At 45.5% G+C, this 26,753-nt stretch overlaps 1 protein-coding gene across 1 annotated transcript in view; it reads right to left on the bottom strand.

The window, feature by feature from the left end:
* SEMA3E (semaphorin 3E) overlaps positions 1 to 26,426 on the bottom strand; it is a 648,430-nt gene extending 622,004 nt beyond the window's left edge. The window contains exon 1 of the mRNA XM_086919774.1: positions 26,160 to 26,426. Within this exon, the coding sequence (XP_086775900.1) occupies positions 26,160 to 26,292 (133 nt within the window). The 5' untranslated portion in view covers positions 26,293 to 26,426. The remainder of the gene's footprint in view (positions 1 to 26,159) is intronic.
* Between the last annotated feature and the right edge of the window lie 327 nt (positions 26,427 to 26,753).

Raw genomic sequence — 26,753 nt, 5'->3', positions numbered from 1 at the left:
ATGTAGCCACTCCAAATCTTTTTGTTTTCTTTTATTGTCCCACACATTTTTCCTATGGATTTTCTTTGCTACGACTTGGTTTTGATATGTTTCGTATTTTTCCGGCTTGCTTATAGATCCTTGTGGCTATTCTGAGTGACCTCTTACTTTGCTTAAGCATGAGCGAATTTTGCGGATTGGCAATCCGCGAATTTTGCGGATTTGCGGATTCGCAATCCGCAAAATCCGCGAATTCCCGCGAATTTGCGGATTTTTTTTTTTTTTGTGTTCGCCCGTGTTTCTGCCAGTTCGCGAGGGTTTTTACAATTTCGCAATTTGCGAACTTACCTGTCGGGTCGCAAGTTTTGCGAACTTGTTGTTTCTACGTGTCCAGCCTGTTTGGGACACTCTTCTTCATCACTGCCACTCTCTGTCACCACTGCCACTCTCTGACTACTCATGCCACCCTCTGGCCCACCCATGCCACCCTCTGTTTCATCACCACACCCTCTGGTTGTCCAGTGTACATTATTTTCGGCAAAGCAAAGCACACCTTCCCTGCCTCAAGTGACCTGAATTAATTTGGGGCTGATTAATGTGTCACAGAATATTTTTTTAGCTGGCACCTGCTTCCTTAGTGCGCCCTGATTAGTGATCTTTTGCACTTGCTAAGTGCTTTCATTGTTGCAAAATTAGTTACAACACCTGCCCTGCCCCAACTGACAATAATGAATTAGGGGCTGAATAATGGATTTTAACTTCCAGCCTGGCTCCTGCTTGTCTCCCTTAGCTGTAATTCAGGACCTTTGTGGCATATGTGTAACTATTCTGAGGTTCAGAGCAGGGTCACATAATAGTTTCAACTGGCAACTGAACTCTGGAGGGGCCCCTCAGGAAGCACTACAGGAAATGGCTACTAATGATGAGCCTGAACTTTTGAACCTGGTAAGTAGTTACTTTCAGTTTTGCTAAAATCGTATTTCTGCAATTTTGCACTTATTCGCGGGGCGCGAACTCACGCGAACAGTGCGAGCAGTGCGAGCAAAATCCGCTGCTTGCGGATTTGCGGATTTTGCGGGAGATTCGCGAATCTCGCGGATTGCGAATTTCCCGAAAATCCGCAAAATCCGCGAGCGGAACGGATTTTCCGCCCATGCTTAACTTTGCTCCACTTTTTCACACTGTGGTTGAAATTGGTGACAAGACGTTTCTACAGAGACTGGAGAGTGTTCTTTACCTTTCAGAAGTTGGTATAGCATGGTCATTAACTTGATCCAGTTCTCATTAATATTACCTGCCGTGAAAACTTCGGCAGCTCCGGGCCAATTATTTTTCCACCATCTTAGGGCTGCTGTATCTGTTTTTGTCCACTTTAGTCTCCTTGGCAAAGCATACATTTCTTCCCCGTTGGTATTACCCACGGAGGTGATAATCGGCAGGCGGGCCGTGTGTATGGTGATAGTTATGGCAAGTGGGAGATGGTCACTGGTCGGGATAGGAAGCTTTTGAAATTCCATCATTTGCCCATAAAGGCGACCACAAGTGAAAATATAATTAATTATTGATTTAGATAGCCCCTGTGTATCTTTGTTAGAGCCTGATTTAAGACCGTAGCACTTTTGTGTTGATTTTAATCTGTGTATATTTAAGGATGTATTCATCAACGTTCCAGCCTTATCTGTGGGCAATGCTTCATCTGGTTCCATTCCAAGATTTTTCGTATTAAAATCTCCAGCCATTACAATCCCACAATTTGGTTGACTGCTCAGTAGTTCCTCATGGGTATCCACTAGCGCTTTCATGTCACTGTGTCTAGGGGCCTCATTGCTATTAAAGGAAATATTCAGGAGAATGATCTTTATTGGGCGTCCGTTTAATTTCAATCCTTGCACTAAGGTTGCCTGTGTTTAATAGAGGTTTTATTTTTATGCTGCTACTAATTCGCATTTATATTGATAAGCCCCCCCCCCCCGACGGTCTTCCAAATATATTACTCTTTTTTGCAGGCTGTTGAAATTCCATAAAGCCTGCTATAGCCATTGGGATGAGCGACCAAGTTTCTTGCAGGCATAACAGGTCCCCGGATTGCAAGAATTCAAATACTTCCTTTTTGTGTAGTGAGGCTTTTAGCCCATAATCATTCCATGAGATTACTTTGAGCAAGTTTCCTCGTTTATTGCTCAGGCAACCATTTCCTTGTGTGCTAGGAGCACATACGCTTTGTTTGAGTGGACTTGGGCAAAAACTGTATTTTTATATTGGGAAATGCTGTTGTGCGAGGGACATAATTTGCCCCTTTTAGAATGGACTTTCGTATATGCAGTGTTGTATTTGGATGTGATCCTCTTTTTAGCATAAATGGGTTTTTCTCTTCTTCTGGAGTGTGAACATGAATCCCCCAGTTTGCGAACCTATCTCTTTCTTTTATAATTTTTTGTACAATCGAGCCGTCAGACCATTTTAGTATTGTTGATTCTCTGGTTGTTTTGCTGTCCGAAATTTTAAATTGTACTTGGGTGAGGTCTTCACTGGTGATGGTAGAGAGTTCAGGGATATGATGGAAAATGTGTAGAATGTTGGACCTGTTTAATGTGTCCGAAATTCCCTGTGATGTTTATACAGGTGTAAAAGTGATTATGTTATTCTCCTCCTCTTTATACCCTTGTGCCGTTTGGCTGGCCATGAGAGAATATGCGGAAAATCGTTGCATGTTTGTTGGAGTTACTTTGTGGTCAGTGTTAGCTTCTTGGGACCCCTGACACTCACTGTTATTCTGTGGTATGGGTACTATCAATTCTCTATCCAATGCTTTGTGCTGAACTTTCCTATGGCTTTCTTCATGCTGTTTCTTTTGCAGACTGCCAATACTGACCAATTTCGGTGTCACTTCTAGTTTTTGCTGTGACTGCTCTTCCATATTATTGGCTGATCTATTCAAAATTGGTTAGGATGTAGGATTATTTGGTATGTATTGAAATTTCCCCTCACTTTCCCTTCGGAAAATCGGATAACATTTCTGTGGTTCCAGGTTCTTTTATGTGTGGGCGCCTTTGTTCTGGGTGTTTTTTTGGTTCGAACGTCGACAAATTCTCTAGCGCCCAGTTGTAAGTCCTTTGCCTTTGTTTGTTGTTTTAAGTTTTTTGCCTGGTTTTTAAGACGTTTCTTCACCCTTCTTGAAAGATTTTTACTCGGTTCTATGGGATGCTCCAAATTTGTGGCCCCACTGTTATTACAATGCACATTCTGATTGATTATAGATTCCTCAGGAGATGATGTGCTTTGACGGGAAACTGATGGTGACTGCAAAGCTGGTGGAGATATGTCCGAGCACAAAATTGGTCTACTGACTTGTGTGTTCGTCAGTGTCGAATTAATTTCTGCTGAGAAGGTTTTCCCCTCTGAATTGTTTACAATGCTTACTACCATTGCAATTCATAACTCATTGGCAGGGATTGTTACTCCTGACGGACTATTCAAGCAATTTTGTTTGCCATATTTTACAGTTCCTTTGACTAGTCTTGGAAGGCTCTGAACTATGGTTTCCTAATGTCTTTGCTTTAGTTCTATAATGATGGACATTAGCACTTCGGGAAAAGTGCTAACTTTCTCCACAATTGGAAGGCATGAGCACCTAGCAGCTGGTTGCAACCTCAGCGATTCCATCTTTTCATCTAAGATGTTGATTTTAGCTTCGATGTTAATCATTGCTATTGCAAGTGCCTGTATAGTATCCATTTGAGTTTCCAATTTTTGCGTTTGCCATGTAAGTGCGTTGATGATTGTTGCTAATGTGGAATTTATTGCGGATAGCAGGGAATTTTGGTTGTAACATCCATTGTGGAGCAGACATTTTGTTTCGGCGGTGTAGTGGAGCAAATTCTGATATCCCGAGAGACTGTTCCTCCTGCAACAAGAGTAAATTTTGAACAAAGAACAAAGCTTTGAATTAATGATGAACTCCGTATCAGGGCCAGGGAGTGAGACAAATTATGCTGGTTGTCCCCTCCCCTGCCCGTGAATTTGCTTTAGCCTCTGCACGCATTTGTTGGCTGACTCTATTTGTTTGCTCCAATGTTCACGATATTTCCAAGACTTCCAATTTTTCCTGACTTGATTCCTCTTGTATCCCTCTCTGCACTTTCGTGTGCTCTAAAACCGATGAGATTTCCAATATTTCTTGATGTACTTGCCCCACTATATCTTGCTCTTTCTCCCGAAGCAGAGGAAGATCTAAGGCTTCAAGCCTTTTCTCCTGTGTACTCGAGCACTCAGGCCGTGTGGCTGTTTCAAAAACTTCTGAATCTCCGAGCTCTAGCCTGTCTTTCTCCACTGCAACACTATTCCCGTAGTGTAGCCGTGTCACACTATCTAAACTTCCTGTTTCGCAATTCAGACCATTAGAAGTTTGTGGTGTTGAGTGTACTAATGCCTTGCTGTATGACATACTTTTTCCTAATGGATTTTGAGCAGACATTGCTGGTGTTGGCGTTGATGGCGAAGTTGGCGTAAAGTATTTACAAATTGTCTTATTGGTTAAATTTACATTTGAGGCTGATGGTTGCACCGTAGCGGTAGATTCCAGCCGTGCTTGCCCCCTTGTCGATGACTTTGGTCTTGTATATGTACCATTTCCTGCGCCGGTTGATTTGCCCATACTGGTGTGTGTTTTTAATTTGCTAATTTATTTATTTTTATTTTTATTAATTACTGCCTTCGCCACCGCCCTTTCCCAGACTACTCCTCTGGGTGATAAGCGATATATATGCTTCAAAATCAAGGTAATGTGCACAAGATTATCTTTTGCCCTTCCAATGCTCAAAAACATATTCAAAGATTTGAAGTTTGGAGAAGCCAGATGACGGGGGAAATGACAATGACTTGCACATAAAGACCTCCTGGTTGATGCTGATGCAATAACGCTGTTAGTGCTTGCTTGCTTGCTCATGTACCGCAGGTCCTGGGGTCTGAGGTACAAAAGTGTTCAATCCTCAATTCTCAGCCCTCACTCCTATGTAAGTGTATTGCAGTGGGCACGGGACAGAGTGGAGCAAAGAGCACAGCTGCAAAGTGCAGAAGAGCGGGAGCGGAAACAGGAGCAGGGCACGCTGGTGCTCCACAAGATGCACCCAACCTACGTGGATGCACCTGGGCACTACACTCTGTGTCCTCCAGTAGGGAGAACACGCTTCTTTTCCCGCACACTCCCGCTTATGGCACCCAACTCCTGGCACTCCTCAAGCCCTGGCCCTGCTCCTTGGTGATCGGCCAAAACATGCTGGGCACACAGCTGCATGGCCGTGCAGTCGTGAGGTGGATCACAGGCCCCCAACAGCTCTCACCTCACCTCTGAGGCTCCTGGAGTAAACCTCAGTGCCGGCACTCCCGGACACCCATACTGCGGCACCATGCTGTAAGGTCCGGGAGGTAGTGGGTGTGTAGCGACAGGAGAAGAGGTGCAAGGTGGGTGCCAGGCAGGTCGCAGGCGGGTCACAAGTTGCAGGCGATAGGCAGAAGGCAGCGGAGTGAAACGGTCAAGCCTCGAGCAGCGAACAAGCAAAGGCGGACTGCAAGCAACAGTGGCAGCGTGTGACTTCTCCTCTCGTCCTGCGTTTCCTCTGTGTTTGGTGATGGCCTTAACACTGTAGTTTACAATTTCTTTAGTACTTCATTTCAAGGTCCATTTATTCTTATGTCTTCATACTTTATCTTTCTATACTTATTCCTTACATTCCTGCTATGTGTCTCCCTCCCTTCTACTCATTGCTTAGTTGGTAAAAGAATGTGTGTTGGTGACCAAAGCTGTGCTCAGAATCCCCCAGGAAGTGCTAATAAATGTTGGTATGTTGGATACCAAGGCTGAGAAAGCTTCAATTCACCTCGGCACCTCTAACCCACTACCAGACACTGTCTGGTGTTTCACTTCACATTTGCTGCTCCCTGCATTCTGCCTTTGTGATAGTTTGTATAGTTCTATTTCTCCTTCTTGCCCATTTGTGTTTGTGTGTTTATCCTTCTCTTGCCGTGGGTCAATATCTAATGAGAAAACATAAGTGCAGTCCCAGAAAATGGGTGCTGGTGAGACCCACCAGCAGCCACTGGCTCAAATTAAGCACTGCTACTAATTCACTACCCTTCCCTTTCATGTTGTTCAGTCTGTTCTCTTTCGTGGACCACTCATGTATCACAAAAAAACGTTCTTATTTTGGGGGGGCGAGGATTTCAAGTTTAAGAGTGAATTGTAAAATTAACAAAGATTCCAGCATTACACTACACAATGCACTGTTGATCCCTTCTTTACTTTGTCACTAAATATTGTGCTCAAATAGTCTTAATAACCTTTGTTAGATTGGGGGACCCTACTTGGCACAGGTAGGTGCTTGTGACAAATAGGAACCCTCGCTTCTAGTCAGGGTAAGGGGGTACACTGCAAAAATAACTCCTGCTCACCCCTTGGTAGCTTGGCACGAGCAGACAGGCTTACTTCGGAAGCAGTGTGTAAAGCATTTGTGAACACATACAGTGATCCAGTGACAACACTACAAATGGACGCCACACAGGTGGTATATTTATCAAAATAAGTATCTTTTATGTAGATTTACCACAAGACCATAAACGATAAAAATACTCCACAATAGTATTAGAAATCAAGAGTTCTTGTTAAAAATGCTTAACTCAAAATTCTGTGCGAGTCGGTAGCCCTGTCCGGCTACAGCATTGCTGAAATAACACAGAGTCTAACAAATCCAGTAGACCGCGTCAGTACGGTCCCACTCAAGTGTCGACGGACTCAGTCACAGTACCTTTACTTGAGGCATTTGTCGCCTGCAGAAAAGAAAGCGTTGCAGGACGCATTGTCCCTCGATGTGGTGCAGGCAACGGCCCATTGACGGAGTCGGTGGGTCCGAGGTATATGTTGCAGGGTGAGAAGGTGCTTTGATGTAGTGCTTGCAGCTTGCAGTGCGACAGATTGCGGGAGCTGGCGTCGATCAGTCCGGACAGCGGTACGAGTCGGGTGGTGCGTCGCGAATTGTGCGAGCTGTGCTCAACTCTGAAGCGTTCACAGAACTCAAAATCAGCAACAGTGATCGTGTTGGTCAGACCAGATTGATTTGATATAGTGAGGCGTTGCACATTGCGGTGTCCATAAGTCGCGGTGCAGGCAATAGCTCGGTGACGGCGTCAGGACAGAGTCAGTGAGCTCAGAGCTTGCGTTCGATGCGGAGGTTGTTCGATACGGTGCCTACAGGACACCGGGCTGGTCTTGAGAGTCGGTCACAGCTCCCTGCCTCTGTAGCCACTGAAACAGCATTCCCAGCAGCAATCCACAATGGCTGGTGATGTCTACTGGTCCTGAGACTTCGGTCAGGGGGCAAGCTCTTTTCCAATCCCTTGGAGATCCTTCACAAGTTGAAATAAAGCACTCCTTTCTCCTTAATTTGTCAGTCAGGCAACCACTGCCGGCCAATCCCCCAAGCAGCACTTCAGCTTAGGGATAGTCTCTCCTCAGTTTCGTCAGGTTCCTCTCCTCAGCAAAGGTTTCTTCTTGTAGTCCAAAAGTGATCTAAATTCTTGGTATTGGGGTCCCAATACATATACCCCTAAATCCTTTGTCCTCTGAGGGTAGAGGGGCCTTTGCCTAGGCCAAACCAGTTCTGGTCAGTCCTGGAGCACTCTGTTTATATGACTCCTCCTTTCCTTTCACAGTGCAGGGCAGAGACAACAGACGCACCACAGGAGGTAGAGCTAGCATTGTGGAGGGAAGGCACAGTCCTATTCAGGTCCCAGGTGCAACTCCTCCATCCCATCTAGATGCAGACCTCTCTATTCACCACTGGGCTGACTCACTCTGTCTTCTGGAATCCCCAGCCCTGTCACTCAAACTCCAGACAAGGAATACACAACCTAGCAGATGCAGGGTTGAATAGTTAAACAAGAAAATACCTACTTTCTAAAAGTGGTATTTTCAAATAAAGAATGCTGAAATCAACTTCACTAAAAGATGTATTTTATCATTCTGAGAACGGCCATACTAAACTCGAATTTCTACCATGTTCCCTGAGTCAGTGAGGATTATAAAATGTAATAATCTAACTGCCCATTCTGGCCTATGGAGAACAGACAGCCTTGCAATAGTGAAAACGAAAATGTCTGTAATTCACTATTAGGACATAACACACTCACCAGGGCTTGTCCTATCTTATACTTACAATGCAACCTGCCCCTGGGCCTACTATAGGGGTGTCTGATCTAAAGAAAAGGGAAAGTTTAGGGACTGGCAATTGGGTGCACGTGCTCAGTCAACATGGCAGTACCAGACTGCACACAGGCTCTGCAATGGCAGACCTTAGACACACTTTTACAGGCTGCTTCTGTGAAGGGCACAACCAGTGCTGCAAGCCCACCAGCAGCATTTGGTTTACAAGCCCTGGGCACTCCTGGTGCACTGTACTATGGTCTGACAGGTAAACCAAACCAGCCATTCATGGAATCACAAATTCATACATTAATTTATAATAGGGAGAGCAGATGCACTTTAGCACTGATCAGCAGTGGTAAAGTGCCCAGAGTCATAAAATAGCCAACAACAGGTCAGACAAAATATAGGAGGAAAGCAACATCATCAATGTTTCATTCAGTGAGAACATCTTTCGAGATGATTAAAAGCAGTGTGGATAACTCCTCTTATAATCAAACCTTAAATGAGCTGTAGAGAAAGTGGTCACTTTTGACCCCTGGCAAGCTGAGTCCAACAGCTCGGCAATAGGCAGTCTGGTTTCAGACCAGGCAGAGGTACTGAAACTGCACTTCTTGATATTAATTAATAGTTGTCAATGGATCATGGCTCAGTTACACGGTAGGTGGTGGACTTTTCCACTGTGTTTGATACAGTAGACTATGGTGTCTTTTCTGGGAAAATGCAGAAGGTGGTTGGTGTATCCCCAAGGATTAGTTTATCTTCTTTCTAGTGAATAAGACTTCACAAATCAATTGTGATTACTTTACAGCACTTAAAATAGAAGCTGCTTATGGTGTCTTGAGAGTACCCCTATGGACTCCTGTGATCTTTAGGTTGTACATGACAACTCTCCCTGACTTGATGGAACTCCAGTGAGAGTAGGGTTCCAAGCTTAAGTATATTACACAAAGTTTGGTTCCCAACTTTACACTGGTGAATATACAAGGGTACTGAACGGTGACTTAGAGTTAATGATACTTGCTAAAGGTTGGCTGTAAAGTGTGGAGAGAGCTCGGCTTGTTTGCATCCATGGCCAAAGATGTGGAAAGCATCTTGGCATGATGTTTTTTTAGTCTTTGGAGTCTTTGAAGCAGATATTCAAGAGCAACGAGGTAGAGAGCATCAGCACAGTCCATATTTGAGTGCACAAGCTTAATGGTCCTCTGCACCCAACGAAGTAAACATAAAAAAAGGAGAATGCTCCTGGTTGTTCTCAGAAGATGAGAAGTAGAGACACTGAGGCTGATTTGATTTACAGGGCAGAGACAGAATCCAGAAAGGACTCCAAAGCATGTTATTGAATGTGATAGTGATGTACATCCTAATGAATGTGCCACAAGTCTCTGCAGAATATTTATATAGTCGTTATAACTGTTGAAAGCCAGACCAGATAACTCAGTGAGAAAGGACAGTAACCTAAGATAGATTCTGAACAAGACTGGCTCTTTGACCGAGTCCTGTTGCACATCAGGAGTGGACAAGAAGGTAAAGAAAAAAAATGTAAGGGGGTATCAAGATGGCATGTGGGGATGAGCTATCACTTAGATATTCTGCGTGATAGTGGCGCCTGGATGCAGGGTCAGGGATTGTGTTCACCTGAAGAACAGATGAGGAAACGAGTCCCTAAATACAAGTTTCAAACCAGCAATAAGAAAGAAATGTCTGACTCAAGACGTGAGTCTGAGATCAGGGATTATGGTAAAACTATGAAGCTGTATTAAAAGTATTAGTGAATAATAAAAAAGGCAAAAATATAGCTCAGTTCAAAGGGGTAAATCACCATAAAGGCTCTCATCATGCAGATGCAATAATAAGCAAAATCAGAAAAATATCCTAAAGCCCAAATGTATAGCAAATTGATGGAGACATGGGCAGCATCACTAACAGAAATCTAAATATGTTCGGCTCACCCCGAAAATGAGGGAGTATTTTCTAGCATAGAAAGCAAGAAGATTTGGACAGTCAACATTGGATGAGCAAATGTATCTATTCAGGAGCAAATCACAGAACAAGATTATAAAACGTCACATAAACCCACTATGTTAGCACTATACCCTAATTTTAATACATTACTCTTTGGGTCTTATGCTCAAAGGTAAGCTTACACTTTAGTCTAAGTTTATTCTTATTTGGTATTCAATAAATATGATTTAATAAAGACTATACAACTGCAACAGTCAGCGCAGAGAAATATGCATATAAAAACTCAGACCTGTCCTTTATTTTTTTTAAGTTTTTTTTTATTTCAAGATAATTGCTATTGTTTTTTACAACATATAACATATAAACGTCAATGCTTTGTCGTTACAGGGTGGCAGCCCAAACTGACTGTGTTCGAACAGTTTCACATTATATATGCTTGGCTGACCCCCTATCCCCTGTCTCAGTAAGAGGAAAGGAATGAGTGAAGGTGAAAGGAAAAAGAGATATGTGAGGATTTCTCCGCCCCAACTGTGCAGTCTCTGCAGGCGTAAAGTTACTATCAAATCGTAGTTTATAAATACCCCAAAAAAGTAAACATACACAAAAGTGTAAGTTTACCTTTGTGAATCATGCGAAATATAACCCAATGTCATCAGAGGTGGCAGAAAAAATGTGTTACAGTAAACACTGGAAACTCATAGATGCTCGGTTTACAGTGTGTAAGCAGCCAGACCCTTGAGAGGTTCAAAGGCTTCCATGTGGACCTCTTCGAGAACAGCATATCATCACAAAATGAATAATGCACATTTTGCTGTGGGCGGTGCCAAATGAGAAAATAAACACACTATGATTATTATGAAACAGCAACCATCTTTTTCAAGAATGAGGCAAGGACCAGTCTGGGTCTAGGTAAGCATGGGCCATGGAAATGTATTTCTAAACATCGTAGTGTTTTTAGTTTAATTGTAACAGATTCATATTATTATGCATATAGGATTATAGGCCATATGTATCATCATGACCATTTGCGATTTCTAAATAGCGATTTTTAAGGAATCGCTATTTAGCAATCGCAAAATGGTGTGTATGTAGGAAATCGCTTCTTTTTAGCGATTCCTTAACATTCCTAAATTGCGATTAGCAAATTGCTAATCACAAATTTCCCGTTCATTTCTATGGGCCAGGAGGCCCATAGGAATGAAGGAGAAATTTTCGATTAGAAAATGCTAATCGCAAATTTCCCGTTCATTTCTATGGGCAAGGAGGCCCATAGGAATGAAGGGGAAATTTTCGATTAGCAATTTGCTAATCGCAATTTAGAAATATTTTCAAGGGTGCAGGGGTGTCACAAGAACACCCTGCTGCACCCCTGAAAATGACATGTGTGGGCATATGGCGCACATACATGCCCTAAGGGCATGTATGAGCGTCATATGGCACCTTTGGATTTTTAATAAATTGTTTCACTAAAAGAATTCGCAGCTGGTAATTTGCGAATCCTTATGGGCATTTTGGCATTATTTTTCCTTTGATACATTGCATTTAAGGAATCACACAATTTGCGATTCCTTAAGTGCAATAGCAAAATAAGGAATAGCAAATTTTGCAATTCCTTATTTTGCTGCCAAAATGTTTCATACATACCATTTAGCAAATTAGCATTCGCAAAGGCCACAATTCTGCGAATTTCGGCCTTTGCGAATGCTAATTTGCTTGATACATATGGCCCTATAATCGGAAACCAGCTCTCATACCCCCATTTGTTTTGCGATGAAGAGAATCCACTACACGATATTATGTTGAATTCCAGTATCACTGAGGCACATATGAAGGTCATGATTTACTATGCAAAGGTAATTTAGAGGTTAAGTGTGAAAATGGTAGCAAAATTGTGATACACATCTTTTGAGGCAATCCACCATGATGAAGCTGGAGGATACATCCCCACCATGGGGGAGAAATCTGACCTAAGAAGACAAAGACACATTTATGCTAAACGGCTGTCAAGGGACCACTGCTAATCTAGGAAAATCAAACTATCAAGAAAGACAAACCCGTGGTTTTCTGATCCATCAGCAGCTACCTATGTATAAACATGATTTCCGGGTTACAAAATAGTGTAGCTGCCACATCACAGGTCTTGCAAAAACTTCATCCATATTCATAGGAACAGGATTAGGTAACTACAACAAGACCAAAAGATAGCTGTTGCACATATTAATGAAGTACAGAATTTATAGGAGCAACTGACAGGACTACTGAATGACAACAGAATAATCAAAACCATGACATGACATTTCTTTGCCTCATTTTTGTGCCCTGATTTTACCTCACTCTCCTCTTTGTGCTAGTATTTTTCTTTACTTTATCTTTAGAGTTCTTTTCCGTTTCGCCTTATGTTAGGCCCTTGTTTTCACTTCCTTTGTTTTATGCCAGTGTTTTTTCATTTCCACCCATTTTTCAGTGGCTTCTGCCTCATCCTTGTGCCTGTTTCGTGACTTCCCTCGTTCTGTGGTAGTGCTTTTAATTGCTCTTTACCCGTTTTTCTGTGCCTTTCTGCCTCATTCTTATGCCCTTGTGCCAGAGTTCCCTATTTGCTTCTCCCATCCTTTCTGGACCTCCCTGCCTCACTCCTCGGCTTTCCTTACTTTCTCCCCACCACAATCCTTTTACCATGCTCTCCCCTGCACACATCTCAGCCCTGTCAACCATGCCGTATGCTCTTCTGCTCTTCCAGGGCATACTTATTTTTATTTATTTTTATTTTATTTATTTTAGAAGTTTTATATAGCGCTTGCTGGACCCGAGGGTATCAGAGCGCTTCACAGCATGTACAGTTATGTGCAAATATACAATACAAATATTATGTTAGAACATGAGGGTTCGAGCTGGGTACTTAATGGTGGCCACAGCACAGATGCACCACCGGTGAAATAGATGTGCATAAAAAGGCATGACCGTCCATGCATGGACAATGCCTGATGCCAAATACCCTTGTCCTCCCCAACCCACTGCTACCCCGCTGTGCTCCTCTGCGCCCTCAACTCCAGCCGCTGCTCAGCTCCCTACTGCTCCACCACACCACACAACACAGATAGAGCTTTCGCCTGCACCTACTACCACTACACCTGCACCATAGCACCCACTACTCCTACACCTTCCACATGCGACCAACACCACCCAACACACTCAAACACCTGCACACCAACACCGACCACACTCCAATCCTTGATATCATGCTCCTCAAAACCTGCTCACTCAGCAAACAAGCCATGGAGATCTAAAAATTGGCGGACAATTATTATTATTATTTGGACATTTATTAAGCGCCTGGTTACGCCACTGGTGTGTCCCCGTGCTGTGATAAGTGAAATGGCTGTCCCCCCTCCTCCCACAAAAGGCTATCTGCTGAAAAGATGTGTTTTAAGTTTTTTCCTGAACAGGACTTCGGAGGGTTCAAGTCGCAGTTCCAACGGGAGAGCATTCCAGCGCTTGGGAGCGAGGTATCTAAAAGATCTGCCTCCCATGCGAACTTTAGATACTCTGGGGACTTTTAACAGCCCAGTCTGGGAAGACCGTAGACTGCGTGTGGGCTCGTAGTGGGTTACCAGGCTCTGGAGCGGTATAGGTGCTTTGCCGCTCAAGATGCGGTGACATGTAGCAAGGGCCTTGAACTCCACTCTCCTCTCAATGGGAAGCCAATGGAGGACCCGCAAAGCTGGTTTGGCGGAAGACCTCCTAGGGAGCCTGAGTACCAGCCGCGCTGCCGCATTTTGAAGGACCTGCAGGCGGCCCATGACCCTCCCTGTGGCCCCCAGATAAAGCAGGTTCCCATAATCAAGTCCTGGGCCTCTTATTGATCACCAAAACATGGATAACCGCAGCATCAACACCAGATAATGCCACAACCATGCCTGCTGGTTAGTAAATCATCAAGCAAGACCACCACCACAGACAAGGAGGAGGACTCACCATAGTATTCAATGATTCCATAAGCTACATCACCAACACAGAAACTAACAGAGACTACACAGAAAACCTCGATTTCAAACTACAAAACACAACTTCACCCTGAGAGGAACTCTAGTCTATCGACACTTAGGACCCTGAGCCAACATCTCCAGCAACTTCCCAGAATTCATCGCCCCACTAATCAATGAATTGAGCACCTAAATGTTTCTAGAGGACCTCAGCTTTCAACAAGAAGACCTGACCAATACCAACTCACATTCCTGGAAAACCTAGGAAACCTCCTGATCACCCCAACACGACTCAACCCCTACAAATAGCGCCAAGCATATCATAGACACTGTTTTAACCTCACTTACCGGTATCACAATCAATTCATCCACTTCCATCACCTGAATATACTCATCTACACAACTAATATTGTCCCTTTTGGACAAAACACCCAACACGAGGACAAACTTCAACTTGTGCATGATGGAAACGGCTACCTGGATGAGGTCCAGCTGCCTTAAACTCAACACAGACAAGACCATAGTGGTGATCTTTGGAAAATAGGCCTCACCATGATACTCTGCCTGGTGGCCTATGGATCTCAGGCCCCTCTCCCAACCCGACACTCAGACAAGAAACCTTGGGATCACTATTGACAACAAGCTAGATATGTCTTCCCAGGTCAATGTGTCACCACTGCAGATGGTCCACAACACAGCAGCAAGATTGGTCCTCAATCTCCTATGCTAGTCTCATGGAACCCCAAACCAAAGGAACCTATACTGGCTCCCCATACGTAGGTGTGCACAGTTCAAGCTACTTACCACACATACAAAGCACTACACAACACAGATCCAGTCTACCTGAACAGCTGTGTGCAGTTCCACAATCCAATCAGGCACCTCTGCTCAGGCAGCCTCTCAATAACACACATGCCACCCTTACACAAAAGCATGTCAGGAGGTTGTGCCCTCTCATACATTGCACCAAATCGTGTAATGACCTTCCACACCACATTAGAGGCTCCTCATTCCTTCTTTAATGTTGCTAGAAGCTTAAGATCTGGCTCTTAGAGTGAAGCCCCCAGAGGACTTCCAACACACCCGCCAGTGTACACTCATGTGTAACATAGAGCTACAAAAATACCCAAACATTTCATAGCATATTTTACCATAAAATAATATGCAACTCTTCATATTTACTTGATCTGAAGAACAAGTAAGTGCCTTCAGACTCATGTGGGGGCACCACTACGAGGGTGGAATGCATCCTTTGTAAATGCCAAATATCTCAGAGAAATCAAGAGATGGTAATTAATCTCTCTCAGCATGCCAGTGTCTCTCTGGTGATTTTAAAAAATACAGCAGGGTGCTATGGCTGCAAGATTGTCTTGCTGATAGGACCGTGTGAGAAGTTGGCCTGGTATATGATGATCACTAATTCTAGTAAGCACCATGCACCAGTCCAAACGACCCTTATGATGATTGGTTGTAAGTCAACCTTATAGACCAGCTATCCTAGGGGTAGCATGGACAAAAGCAGTCTTAGGCTAAACTCAAGAGGGCATGTGAAGCCAGCTGTTTTACCATATGCAATCCTTTAAATACCAAATGAAAGGACACCACACAAGTTATATATTACAAAATATATGTATTTATTTCTAGAATAATCCCATATACTGTTTATGAGCACAGAAGCACAAGCGTTAAACAAAGAACTCAATATAACACACAATAAGCTGCACAATTATGAATAGGCCGGGTGACCACACAAACCATATATTAAAAAAGTGGTATAAGTACCACGTCATGAACAATGGTAAGGCCTAGGGCCTTGGGAATCGCTGGGCCTACACTAGTAACGTAGGTTAGGACATAGGAGGCCCACAGGATGCGGGTGCAGTGTCTATAGGCAACCACGTTTACCATACAAGTCAATGGTGCGTAAAAATCTGATAGTTATAGGTTTAGGAGACTTCTGAATGGACTAGAACTTAGCCACTTGAAACTAGGACACTAGGGATGTAAATCACTACAGGGGCACCGGAGTACCCTCGTTACCTCACCCACAGGAAGCGGGTGCATAGGTGCCAAAGTGTGTCGGGTTTCTTCGTGAAGTTCTATGGAGCCTGGAGGAAAAGATGCTGCAGGCGGCCAGGAGAGAAGAGTCCGATTGGATCCAAGGGTGGATCGAAGATGTAGAGTACCTGAAAGCAGAGGGGACAGAGTCTAGGTCACTAGCCAGTGACCAGGATGGAACCAGGACGGAACCAGGCAATGTCGGGTTGCGATCAGGTGCTGTCGAGTAGTTTGTCTACGTTGCCACGTAGACCAGGAAGGATCGAGGATGACCAGCTGGTGAACACGAGCTTTCCCAAAAAGGCTCTTGCTGTGGGCGGTATTGGTTCTTGAATCAGAGTCACCAAGCCTTGGCAAATGCAACCCAGGCAGGACTCAAAGATGTCTTCTGGATCGGACCGGGAAGGTCAGATCGGTGGCTCTTTTTCAGGGGAGCTAGGGCCTGTCTAGAGCAACCAGACCAGCAGTTGAAAATTGAAGGTTCGTTGTCTCAGAGGCCACTAGCCAACGGGTAAGTGACCGGACAACGTGTCAAGCAGGAAAAGTGAAAAAGGGCCCCAGGCAGCACTCGGTGACTGTGGAGAAATGATCTTTGGTGCACAGGCTGCTCTGGGCTAGGGCTTCTCAATCCCCAAAGCACAGCCTCAAGGGTGTCTCAGGGGCTGCGCAGAAAGCACTTCACTGGCTTTCCAAGATAGCTGGTCCCACGTCTCAAGTTGCCTCCACGGGTCTCAACTTTGCTAGGACTGTGGATCGGGCTGATAGAAAACTGGGAGTCTAGGTCTTGTTGGTCTCTGTGGTTTGAGCTCTAGCGGGAGCAACGGCAAAGAAAACCTTTGAGTGCTGATGGGGCCTGCTTGCACAGGGTGTCCACTCCTTGACCACAAGGGAGATTCTTCAGTCTTCTATGTCGAGTAGGGTGTCTAAGGGTCCAGAGTTTCATTTCAAAGTTTCATTCAGGATGATCTGATGTGCATTGGCACAGCTCCTACCTTTATTCCAAATCAAGGGGCTGGATCACCTGCTAGGTCCCTCCTATGGGTGGTACCCAGGAAGGGGGGGTTACACCCCTTTCCCTTTGTCCAGTTTTGCACCAGAGCTGGGGCTGGAGTGCCCCAGCACCGGTTTGAACTGGACTTTGCATGGGACACCTTGTGAGCCCCAGGCAGTGCCTAGTTTCATTCAGCCCTCCCTGCCCCAATCCACTATCTCCTGTCTGGGGTGGTGTAACACCTCACTGTGACAAGAAACCTATTGTCCAAGCCTCCCCTGCCAGAGTTCCGGTCAGCAGCAGGAGGCCAGACTCATGTCTGTGGCAGCAGCATTCATTTTGTGATGCTGAGGCTCTGGTTAGATTTAACCGTGTTTAGGGAAACTAACATGGATTCTCCCTCTACAAGGGTGGTATGCTACCCCCGTCGCCAGGACTGGCGAGGGGGTAGTATTCTAAAGCGTATAACACCTTACACGACATGTTTCGATAAAGCCAAACCAAAGTTAGCAAGTAACCGCGAGGATTATATTGCACTTAAGAATATATGGTGTGGCAATATCCCAGAACAACTAAAGGACATGGTTCCGAAAGCTGCAGACAGGCTCAGCTCATGCTAGAGCACCATCTCACATAAAACCAAGCACTCTGCCTCCAGGATTTTTAAGGCCTACCATAGGAGTGACTAATAGCTGTATATGTGTCCAGATATAAGTTTAGACATAGGTATACTATATCTAAGCAAGGGGTGATTACACCACCTTGCCCCAGCTGAGTGATCAGCCAGTTGTGTCATTTTGGATAGCCAGCCAGGGGTGGCAAAAGATATGCTGCAGCCCCTGGTAGGCCTTGGATGCACCTATGACCTGGGTACCTATAGTACACTGTACAGGGGCTAATAAGGTGATGACCCAATACCCAATTGGAGATGTACCTAGGGTACATGGGGTCCATTTTACAGAGAGAGCAGATAGCCTGGGGCCCTGATTAGCAGGATCCCAGGCCAACTAAGTCGAAAACCAGCTAAACACTAGGCAAAAAATCTGGGGTAACCATAGTCAGGTATCCACCTTCCTACAGACCGGATTTAGCACTAGTGGGGACTGGTGCAACAATCTATTTTGGGTCCTTGATTACCTCCTTACCCAGGGATTTCCTCACTAACACACTCAAAAAGTGATCCTGAGCACCATGTAGCCCTGTTTTACAGGCATACTATTGTATAGTGCTACTCATACCAATGTGGGGTGTTTGAGCACTGTACATCATACACACTTTATACTGAGGCTTTGACTAAGACAACTAGGACTACGTGATATAGGAGACACGCCATCCATACTGGTAGGCAGTATATTTTAAGAGTGCTTTGCGTGAAGAAGCATAGGATGTACAACAAAGCATGGTGGTTGGGGTTGGCTTTACTAATAACAATGTGTTTCTCCCCAAATTAACCCTTTTTAGCAACATGAAGTCATAGAGTCAAGTCATAGAATTTATATAGCGCACTACATACTCAGAGGGTTTCAAGGCGCTTAGGAAGGGGAGGAGGATTACTTGTCAAATATCCACGTTTTAAGTTGCTTTCTGAATGCTAGGTGGTTCTGGGTAAGGCGAAGGTAAGCGGGGAGTGAGTTCCATGTTTTAGCAGCCAGGTATGAAAAGGATCTGCCTCCCATGGTGGTCTTGTTGATGCGAGGTACAGTGGCGAGGGCTTGGCTGGAAGAACGTAGTTGGCGGGAGGGGGTGTAGAAGGACAGTCGTGAGTTGAGGCATTCTGGTCCGATGTCGTAGAGTGATTTGTGTGCGTGGGTAAGCAGTCGGAAAGTGATCCTCTTATTGACGGGTAGCCAGTGGAGGTCTTTAAGGTGACCAGAGATGTGTTCGTTGTGTGGGATGTCTAATATGAGCCTGGCTGAGGCGTTTTGGATTCGTTGGAGTTTCTTCTGGAGTTTTGCGGTAGTACCTGCGTAGAGGGTGTTTCCGTAGTCCGGTCGGCTCGTGACTAGAGCGTGGGTGACTGTTTTCCTTGTTTCGGAGGGGATCCAGCGAAATGTTTTTCTGAGCATGCGAAGAATGTTGAAGCAGGAGGAGGATACGGCGCTGACTTGTCTGTTCATTGAGAGTGAAGAATCCAGGATGACGCCTAGGTTCTGTGCATGGTCTGTCGGGATAGGTGCTTTTCCGAGGGCTTCCGGCCACCAGGAGTCGTACCATGCAGAGGGGGATGTACCTAAGATGAGGACTTCTGTTTTGTCTGAGTTCAGTTTCAGACGGCTGTGTTTCATCCATTCGGCAACTTCTTTCATTCCTTCGTGTAGGTTAGTTTTGGCGGTGCTGGGGTCGTTGGTGAGAGAAAGGATCAGTTGAGTGTCATCCGCGTAAGAGATGATGTTGAGGTTGTGTTGGCGTGCGATGGCCGCGAGGGGGCTCATGTATACGTTGAAGAGGGTGGGACTGAGTGAGGATCCTTGTGGTACGCCGCAGATGACTTCAGAGGCCTCGGACTTGAATGGTGGAAGGCGGACTCTCTGGGTTCTTCCGGTGAGGAACGAGGTGATCCATTCAAGTGCTTTTCCTTGGATTCCGATGTTATTGAGGCGTTGTAAAAGGGTGCTGTGGCAGACTGTGTCGAATGCTGCAGAGAGGTCAAGGAGGATGAGGGCGACTGTGTCTCCATTGTCCAGTAGAGTTCGAATGTCGTCTGTTGCTGCGATGAGGGCGGTCTCAGTGCTGTGTTTTGCTCGGAAGCCAGATTGTGAGGGGTCGAGGGATTTGTTGGCTTCGAGGAAGGCGGCGAGCTGGTTGTTGACAGCTTTCTCGATGACTTTGGCCGGGAATGGAAGAAGCGAGATGGGGCGGTAATTTTTGAGTTTGGCGGGGTCCGCTGTGGGTTTTTTCAGAAGGGCGGTGAGTTCAGCGTGTTTCCAGTCTTCCGGGAAGGTGGCGGAGTTGAAGGAGCAGTTGATGACGTCTCGGAGGTGCGGTGCTATGACGGAGTCTGCTTTGTTGAAGATGTGGTGAGGGCATGGGTCTGTGGGGGATCCTGAGTGGATGGAGTTCATCAGGCGGATGGTTTCCTCAGTGGAGATTGGGTTCCAGTCGTTAAGGGTGTTCACAGGGGGAAGATGATCAGCAAATGGTAGGGTGGGTTGGTTTCCGGGTTGGTTGTCAAAGCTGTTGTGGATGTCTGCAATCTTGTTGTGGAAAAATGAGGCTAGGGAGTCGCAGAGGGTTTGAGAGGGGGTGATGTCGTTGGAGTTGGCCGAGGGATTGGAAAATTCCTTGACGATGTTGAAAAGTTCCTTGCTGTTGTGGGCGTTGTTGTCAAGTCGATCCTTGAATGCTGTTTTCTTGGCTTTTCGGATTAGTTGGTGGTGAGTGCTGGTGGCGTTTTTGAAGGCGTCCTTGGTGCTAGTGGTTGGGTCTTTTTTCCAGGCCTTTTCAAGGGAGCGGCAGACTTTCTTGGACTTCTTGAGATCATCGTTGAACCATGAGGCCTTCTTGCTGCCAGGTTTGCTTTGACGTTTTTTCAGTGGTGCTAAGGTGTCGGCGGTGTTGGATAACCATAGGGTGAGGTTGGCGGCGGCTTTGTTAGCGTTAGAAGAGAGGGCTGGGGTGTTTCGAAGGAGCGATGCAGAGATTTGGTCCGTGGTGATTTTGTTCCAGTTTCTTTGCAGGGTAGGTTGGAGGTGGATGCTGGGTTTTGGTTTGTTGTAGGTGAAGTGAACGCAGCTGTGGTCAGTCCAAAGGAGGTCCGTAGTGTGGCTGAAGGAGACATGATTGCTGGATGTGAAGATGGGGTCGAGTGTGTGACCTGCGATGTGGGTGGGGGAAGTGACTAGTTGTTTAAGTCCGAGGTTGGCGAGGTTGTCCAAGAGGGTGGCGGTGTTGCGGTCGTTGATATTTTCAAGGTGAAAGTTGAGGTCTCCCAGAAGGATGTAGTCTTTGGAGGGGAGCGCGTGTGGGGTGATGAAGTCCGTGATGTCTTCACTGAATTTTGCGCGGGGTCCTGGTGGTCTGTAGAGGAGGGTGCCTCTGAGAGTGGTTTTGGGGTCGATGTGGATCTGGAAGTGAAGGTGTTCGGAGTTAGCGAGGTTGGCGTCAGAGCTGGTTGAGATGCGGATTGATTTCTTATGGACGATAGCGATTCCTCCTCCTGTGTGGCTGGTACGGTCTTTGCGAGTGATCTTATAGTCTTCAGGGATGGCAATGGTGATGTCTGGTGCGGAGGAAGCATTCATCCATGTTTCCGTTAGGAAGGCGATGTCCGGAGAAATGGTGTCTAGTAGATTCCATAGGTCAATGGCGTGCCTGTGGACCGAGCGGGTGTTGAGAAGGATGCATTGTAGGTGGTTGGGGTCGGGAATCTGTGGTGTGGTCGTAGCGGAGATGTTGTCGGTGCCGCTGAATTTGCAGGAGAAGCAGGAGAAAGGTCCATGGGTGTGTCCAGGAGCGGCTTGGACGCAGTTGGGGGCGCGACCGGGGTTAAGGGCTAGGAGGGTGGTGGCATCGAAGGTAATGCGGGAGGGCTGGGCAGTGCGAGGGGCAGGGGGTCTGGCACTGGGCGCGGTCCAGGCGCGGACGGGCGTAGACGGGCTTACCTTTGGAGCACCTTCGGCGTGTACGTAGCGCGTGGACGCTGCGCGTGGGACCATCTGACATTAATGGACAGAGGAGGGGGAGGGGCGAGGGCGGTTCAGCTGGGAGGCGGGTCGGGCTAAGGAGGAGGTCAATAACAATCAACAAAATGGAGGCGGAGGGGTCAGGACGGAGAGAGCGCTAGGGGGAAAACACACAAATGCTGAAAAGCGCTAAAAAATCAGAATGCTAATAAGCAAAGCGGCGATTTCGAACATAAGCACCAAATCTGCAAATCAAGTCACGCTGGCAATGTCACAATGCGAAAGGCAAATCAGCTAATTCAGTATGCAAATGGGCAAAAGCGTTAGACAGAGCACGCAGCGGCAATCAGCGCATAAAGCAGGCTAAAGTTTTAAATGGCACTCCAAATAATGTAATATGCGTTCTGCAACGATACCGCAGCAGCAGGGGAGCGACCACTCAGCTCGGAAGCGAAGAGCGAGTGGAGAGGTGCACCAATGGATTGTCTGTTCCAAATGATATAAACGGACAAGAAATCCTTTTTGTTAATTTCCTTTATTTCAACAATATCAAAAATAGGCTCCAGCCAACGCGTTTCATTCAATGAGATTTGAACTTCATCAGGGCTTGAATAGTATGAGAACGGTGGATAATCCAATGACGGGGTGTCGGATATGGTAGGTAAGTACACTGTAGAATGCACTGTGACCCCGTCTGTCCAGGTGTGATAACCAGTAACAGTTAAATTAAGAACTGTGGATACAGCATGATGGGGCTCCCAAGTAAAGGCCCAGCATCAGTACCTCGGACGCGTGCATAAAGTTTCCACTTTCCAGACCGGTAGTAGAAAAAACTTGGAATCCCCATCATGCTACATCCCCAGTTCTTAATTTAACTGTTACTGGTTACCACACCTGGACTAGGGGGGACACAGTGAGTTCGACAGTGTACTTACCTACATATCTGGCACCCCGGCATTGGATTATCCCCCATTCTCATACTATTCAAGCCCTGATGAAGTTCAATTCTCATTCAACGAAACGCGTTGGCTGGAGTCTGTTTTTGATATCATTGAAGTAAAGGAATTTAACAAAAAGGATTTCTTGTCCGTTTATATCACTTGGAAAAGACAATCCAGTGGTGCACCTCTCCAGAATCATTCATTTCCTGATCTGCTTTGCAGTTTGCACCCAACAACGGCAGGTGCAGAAGTTGTATGTGCACACACCTACCGACTCTCTGATAAACTGTAACAAAAGGAACCCAACAGTGAAGGGCAGCGTTCATAGTCCGCACTTCTTTGTCTTCTTGCTGCCTTTTTAATAACATTATGATATTGAAAAACTTGAGAAAAATAACGTTCTAACCTATTCCATGCAGTTTGCATGCAGCTCTGTGATGACAATTCATATGTCGCTGTTCTATATTAGGATTGTAACTTATGAACTGCACCTAACAAAAGGATCTTTATGACAAAAGCAGTAACCCACTCAGTTGTCAACATAAATATTATTATGTGATCTGCATGGTGCACATTCTTTGCAGCAGGCACTTTAACCCTCTGCCCTACCTTATGGTGAGTCAGAACTGCAACTAGACAAAACACAACTCTCTTTACTGGAGGAACATTCGTCACCAGAGGTATCGTGATGTTTTTATTGTTCCTTGAAAACTGTCGGACACACAAGAAACTCTGCAGCACAGTGATTTAAAACGTACAGGTTATTTCCAAACACAGCGCCCCCAGATCAGCGCCAGGTGCGATTTGCACCGGTCGGACCGTCCTAAATGCGGCCCAGTTTATAGTTCCCTGCACTCCCTTCTTTTTCTTTCCCCATTTCAATAACTTTTGAACAGGATTTTACTTAATAAAAAGAAGAACCATCTTGCTTGCCTGTACCTAGCAGTAAAAGAGTTATATACGCAGCAGTACATGACCTAGTCACAGCGTGTGCGTAAACACTAGCACTGCCTGGAAACAGGATTCAGAGGCAAGCATGATTAACATCTGGTCCCTGGTGTAAACACAGCCCTCCCCTGCTCCTGTAAAGGATAGGTTTGTGTTATTTTTATAAAACAAGTGTCAGGTGAACGCAAGCACAACTATTACTCATTGGCAGTGCTCGGTGGAAGGAGTGACGTGCACTTCAAAGTCTCCCGCTCTTATGACATTTCCCAGTGTATGGTGTAAAAATGTGCAAGCCAATGTTTAATCGCGGGAGGCTAATCGGTATGGCAGCGTAACTTCCAGAACGAACTTCCAAGGGTGATTTGCCGCCGTGGCTGTGATTTGTGATGGGCCCTGTGCGCGTATCATTCCCTTTGGGGCATGTCATATGCTTTCATCTACAACCAGATACAATCGTCATCATTATTCACGCATGCTCTATTTCGGTTTAAAGTGTAGGATTGTATAGCAGTCGTTTTTAATTACAAAACGCCTTTTCTTTATTTTGCCTTTGGTGTTATCTTGCTTTAAGAGAGTGATTTGCTTGTCTGAATCTGTGTTAAAGGCACCGAGTGAAGCCTAGTGTTACCGCTGTGATGTGTCAGGTGAATTGTTTGTAACCTGTAGGTAAGCACGGGACTTCGCTGTGCGGTAAACAGGGGTGTGGAGGGGGGGGGGGAGAGGTGTTATACAACAAACATTATTATTCCGAAACAAGTCTCGCCGGGAGACAAAAACATACAGAAAAAGATAAACGTTTCTAAAACACCGAGGAAAGAGATGAACGTATGAAGCACGCTGTGCCTCTGGGAGCAAAGGCTGTGCTGGAATTTGTAGGGCTGGAATTGAAGTTACGCTTTAGTATTTTCGTGAGACTGAGTCTTAAAAGTGTGGACACCAGCGAGAACGTCTGCAGGGCACTGTCGTCTCGCTTTACCTGTTCTTTGGTTCATACTTGTTCACCCCCACCGCACCGTGTCTTGATGGTACGTTCTGACACACCGAGTGATTGATGGCAGCATCTGCTGTGGGGCATTGCTTGAATTATGCACGGCATAATTAAATTAGAAACCACTGGACAGTCTACCAAGAAATATGCTCGCGTTCGCTATTGAATGACCATCATGTTTGAACTTTAAGCAGATTCTTGTCAAATGCATATTGATGTAAGCTGTGTGCATTTGAAGGAATGCCCAAAATTGCAGACATCGTCCTAGCACGCGTGTGCTCTATTATGCCCTGCACATGTGACTGGACAAACGTCCACTGAGCTACTCTTTCCTAACGATTGCCTTATTCACTATCTTTTGGGACTTGTAGGACACGTTTGTAAAGACAACAGTTAAAAAAAGAACCATCTATTAAAAAGAGATTATACATTAATGGGTATTTATTACCAACGCGATAGGTTCGTACAAGATCATAAAAGCGTGAATCGGTGGGTCTGTTTATGGATGGATGGAAGAGTGGATGGATGAAGAGATGGATGGATGAATAGATATGCCTGGGTCGTGGATGAGTGTATTCGGGCGGGTCGGTTGATTGAAGCATAGAAGAATTAAGAGAGGATAATAAACAGATAGGTTTGGTGAGATGGGTAAGTATACTCTTAAAGTACAAAGAGTGAGGGTAGAGGAAATGTAAGGATTAAGGCAGACGACAGAGAGACGGAATGATGATTGGATAGTCGGGTGGAACTCGTGACAGGGCGATAGAAGGTAGCTGTAGTGAGATAGGGGATAGCACAGCGATGCAGGGAGGCAGTTTAGTTGATTGATGGATAAGACAGACAGACTACAATGTAGATAAAACATAACACGCACATTTGTGAACACCCCAACTGGTTATTCAACTAAATGGTATAATTTTATCGGCCTCGGAATGATTAAAGTCCGATTGGATCATCTGGAATTTGATCATATGACAAAGGTGTCAAACACAAACCTCTGCAATGGTTGCAGGACCCCCCCCTGTCTCCCCTTCCCCACCCCGAGATGCCAGACCAAATAGTAGGGTAAAATGCTACCTAAGCAGGTTGCTTTGTGAGTTAGTCTCCAAGCAAGTGAAATGGAAATGACATAGGACTATTCAGTAAAAATGGAAAGGATTGAGCCGCCCTTGCACTTTTAGTAAGAGATAGTTGGACGTATTGGGGAACGTTCGATAAGGGACGCGGAGTACATAAAAGAGAGCACCTGTGGGACCATTTCCCGTAATCATAAATACTACAGAGACTCGAGCCCCTACTAGTATTCAATCTGTATCATAAACATAATAAAGTCACAGAACGTTATTTATCTGTTTTACGACTACTTGGGAAAATCAGCACTTGGGAAGAAATAAATAACCACTGCAGATCAATTACATTCTGTTCACCTTATTACAAGAACAACCATTTCGAGACTCGTCCCTCATCTGACTGCACAGTGAACTGGCACTTACCTTTGTGTGACAGCCGCAGTCGAGGTTGTCTTGTGTCGGCTGCAGACAGTCCATTTAAATGTTCCTGTAACACGGCCCACGTCACCAACAGGAACACCTTTGTGAGTTCCATGGCACCTGGAATGCCCATCATTTGCTGCCTGTGCTGTTGCAGTTTGTATGCCCCTGCTCAAGTCAAGCACCAGTGGCTATAGAGCGAGTCTTCTAAAGATGTTGCAGAAATAATTGGAAAACGCAGAGCTTTTGCATAACAGAGCTGCACTGTCCAAAAATATCACTGGCCGCGATACATGTCTATGTCACGCAGAACTGTTTCCTGCCATCATATTTCTGCTATTTATAAAATGCGACGTCATTCCAAGCTGCCGGTCCCGCGTGCTGCCTTCGGCTCCCCCGTTCCTCTGCCAGTGTCTGCACAGCGCCTGCTATCCCAGTGAGTCCCGAGGGCGCTGCTTTAAAGCAGCCCCTCCCCTGCTTTCCTAGAGCACTTCCAAGATCTCCAGAACTCAGTCCCTTGCCCTGACTTGCCAGGCGGCCCTTTTTAATTCACCTTTCACCTTTGTTAATGAAAAGCAAGAAAGGCTGCAGAGCTGT

Source organism: Lissotriton vulgaris, chromosome 1_1, assembly GCF_964263255.1.
Source record: "Lissotriton vulgaris chromosome 1_1, aLisVul1.2, whole genome shotgun sequence".
NCBI classification, from domain to species: domain Eukaryota; kingdom Metazoa; phylum Chordata; class Amphibia; order Caudata; family Salamandridae; genus Lissotriton; species Lissotriton vulgaris.
The sequence above is the reverse complement of the archived record's forward strand: the minus strand, read 5'-3'. Positions and strand labels throughout refer to the sequence as shown.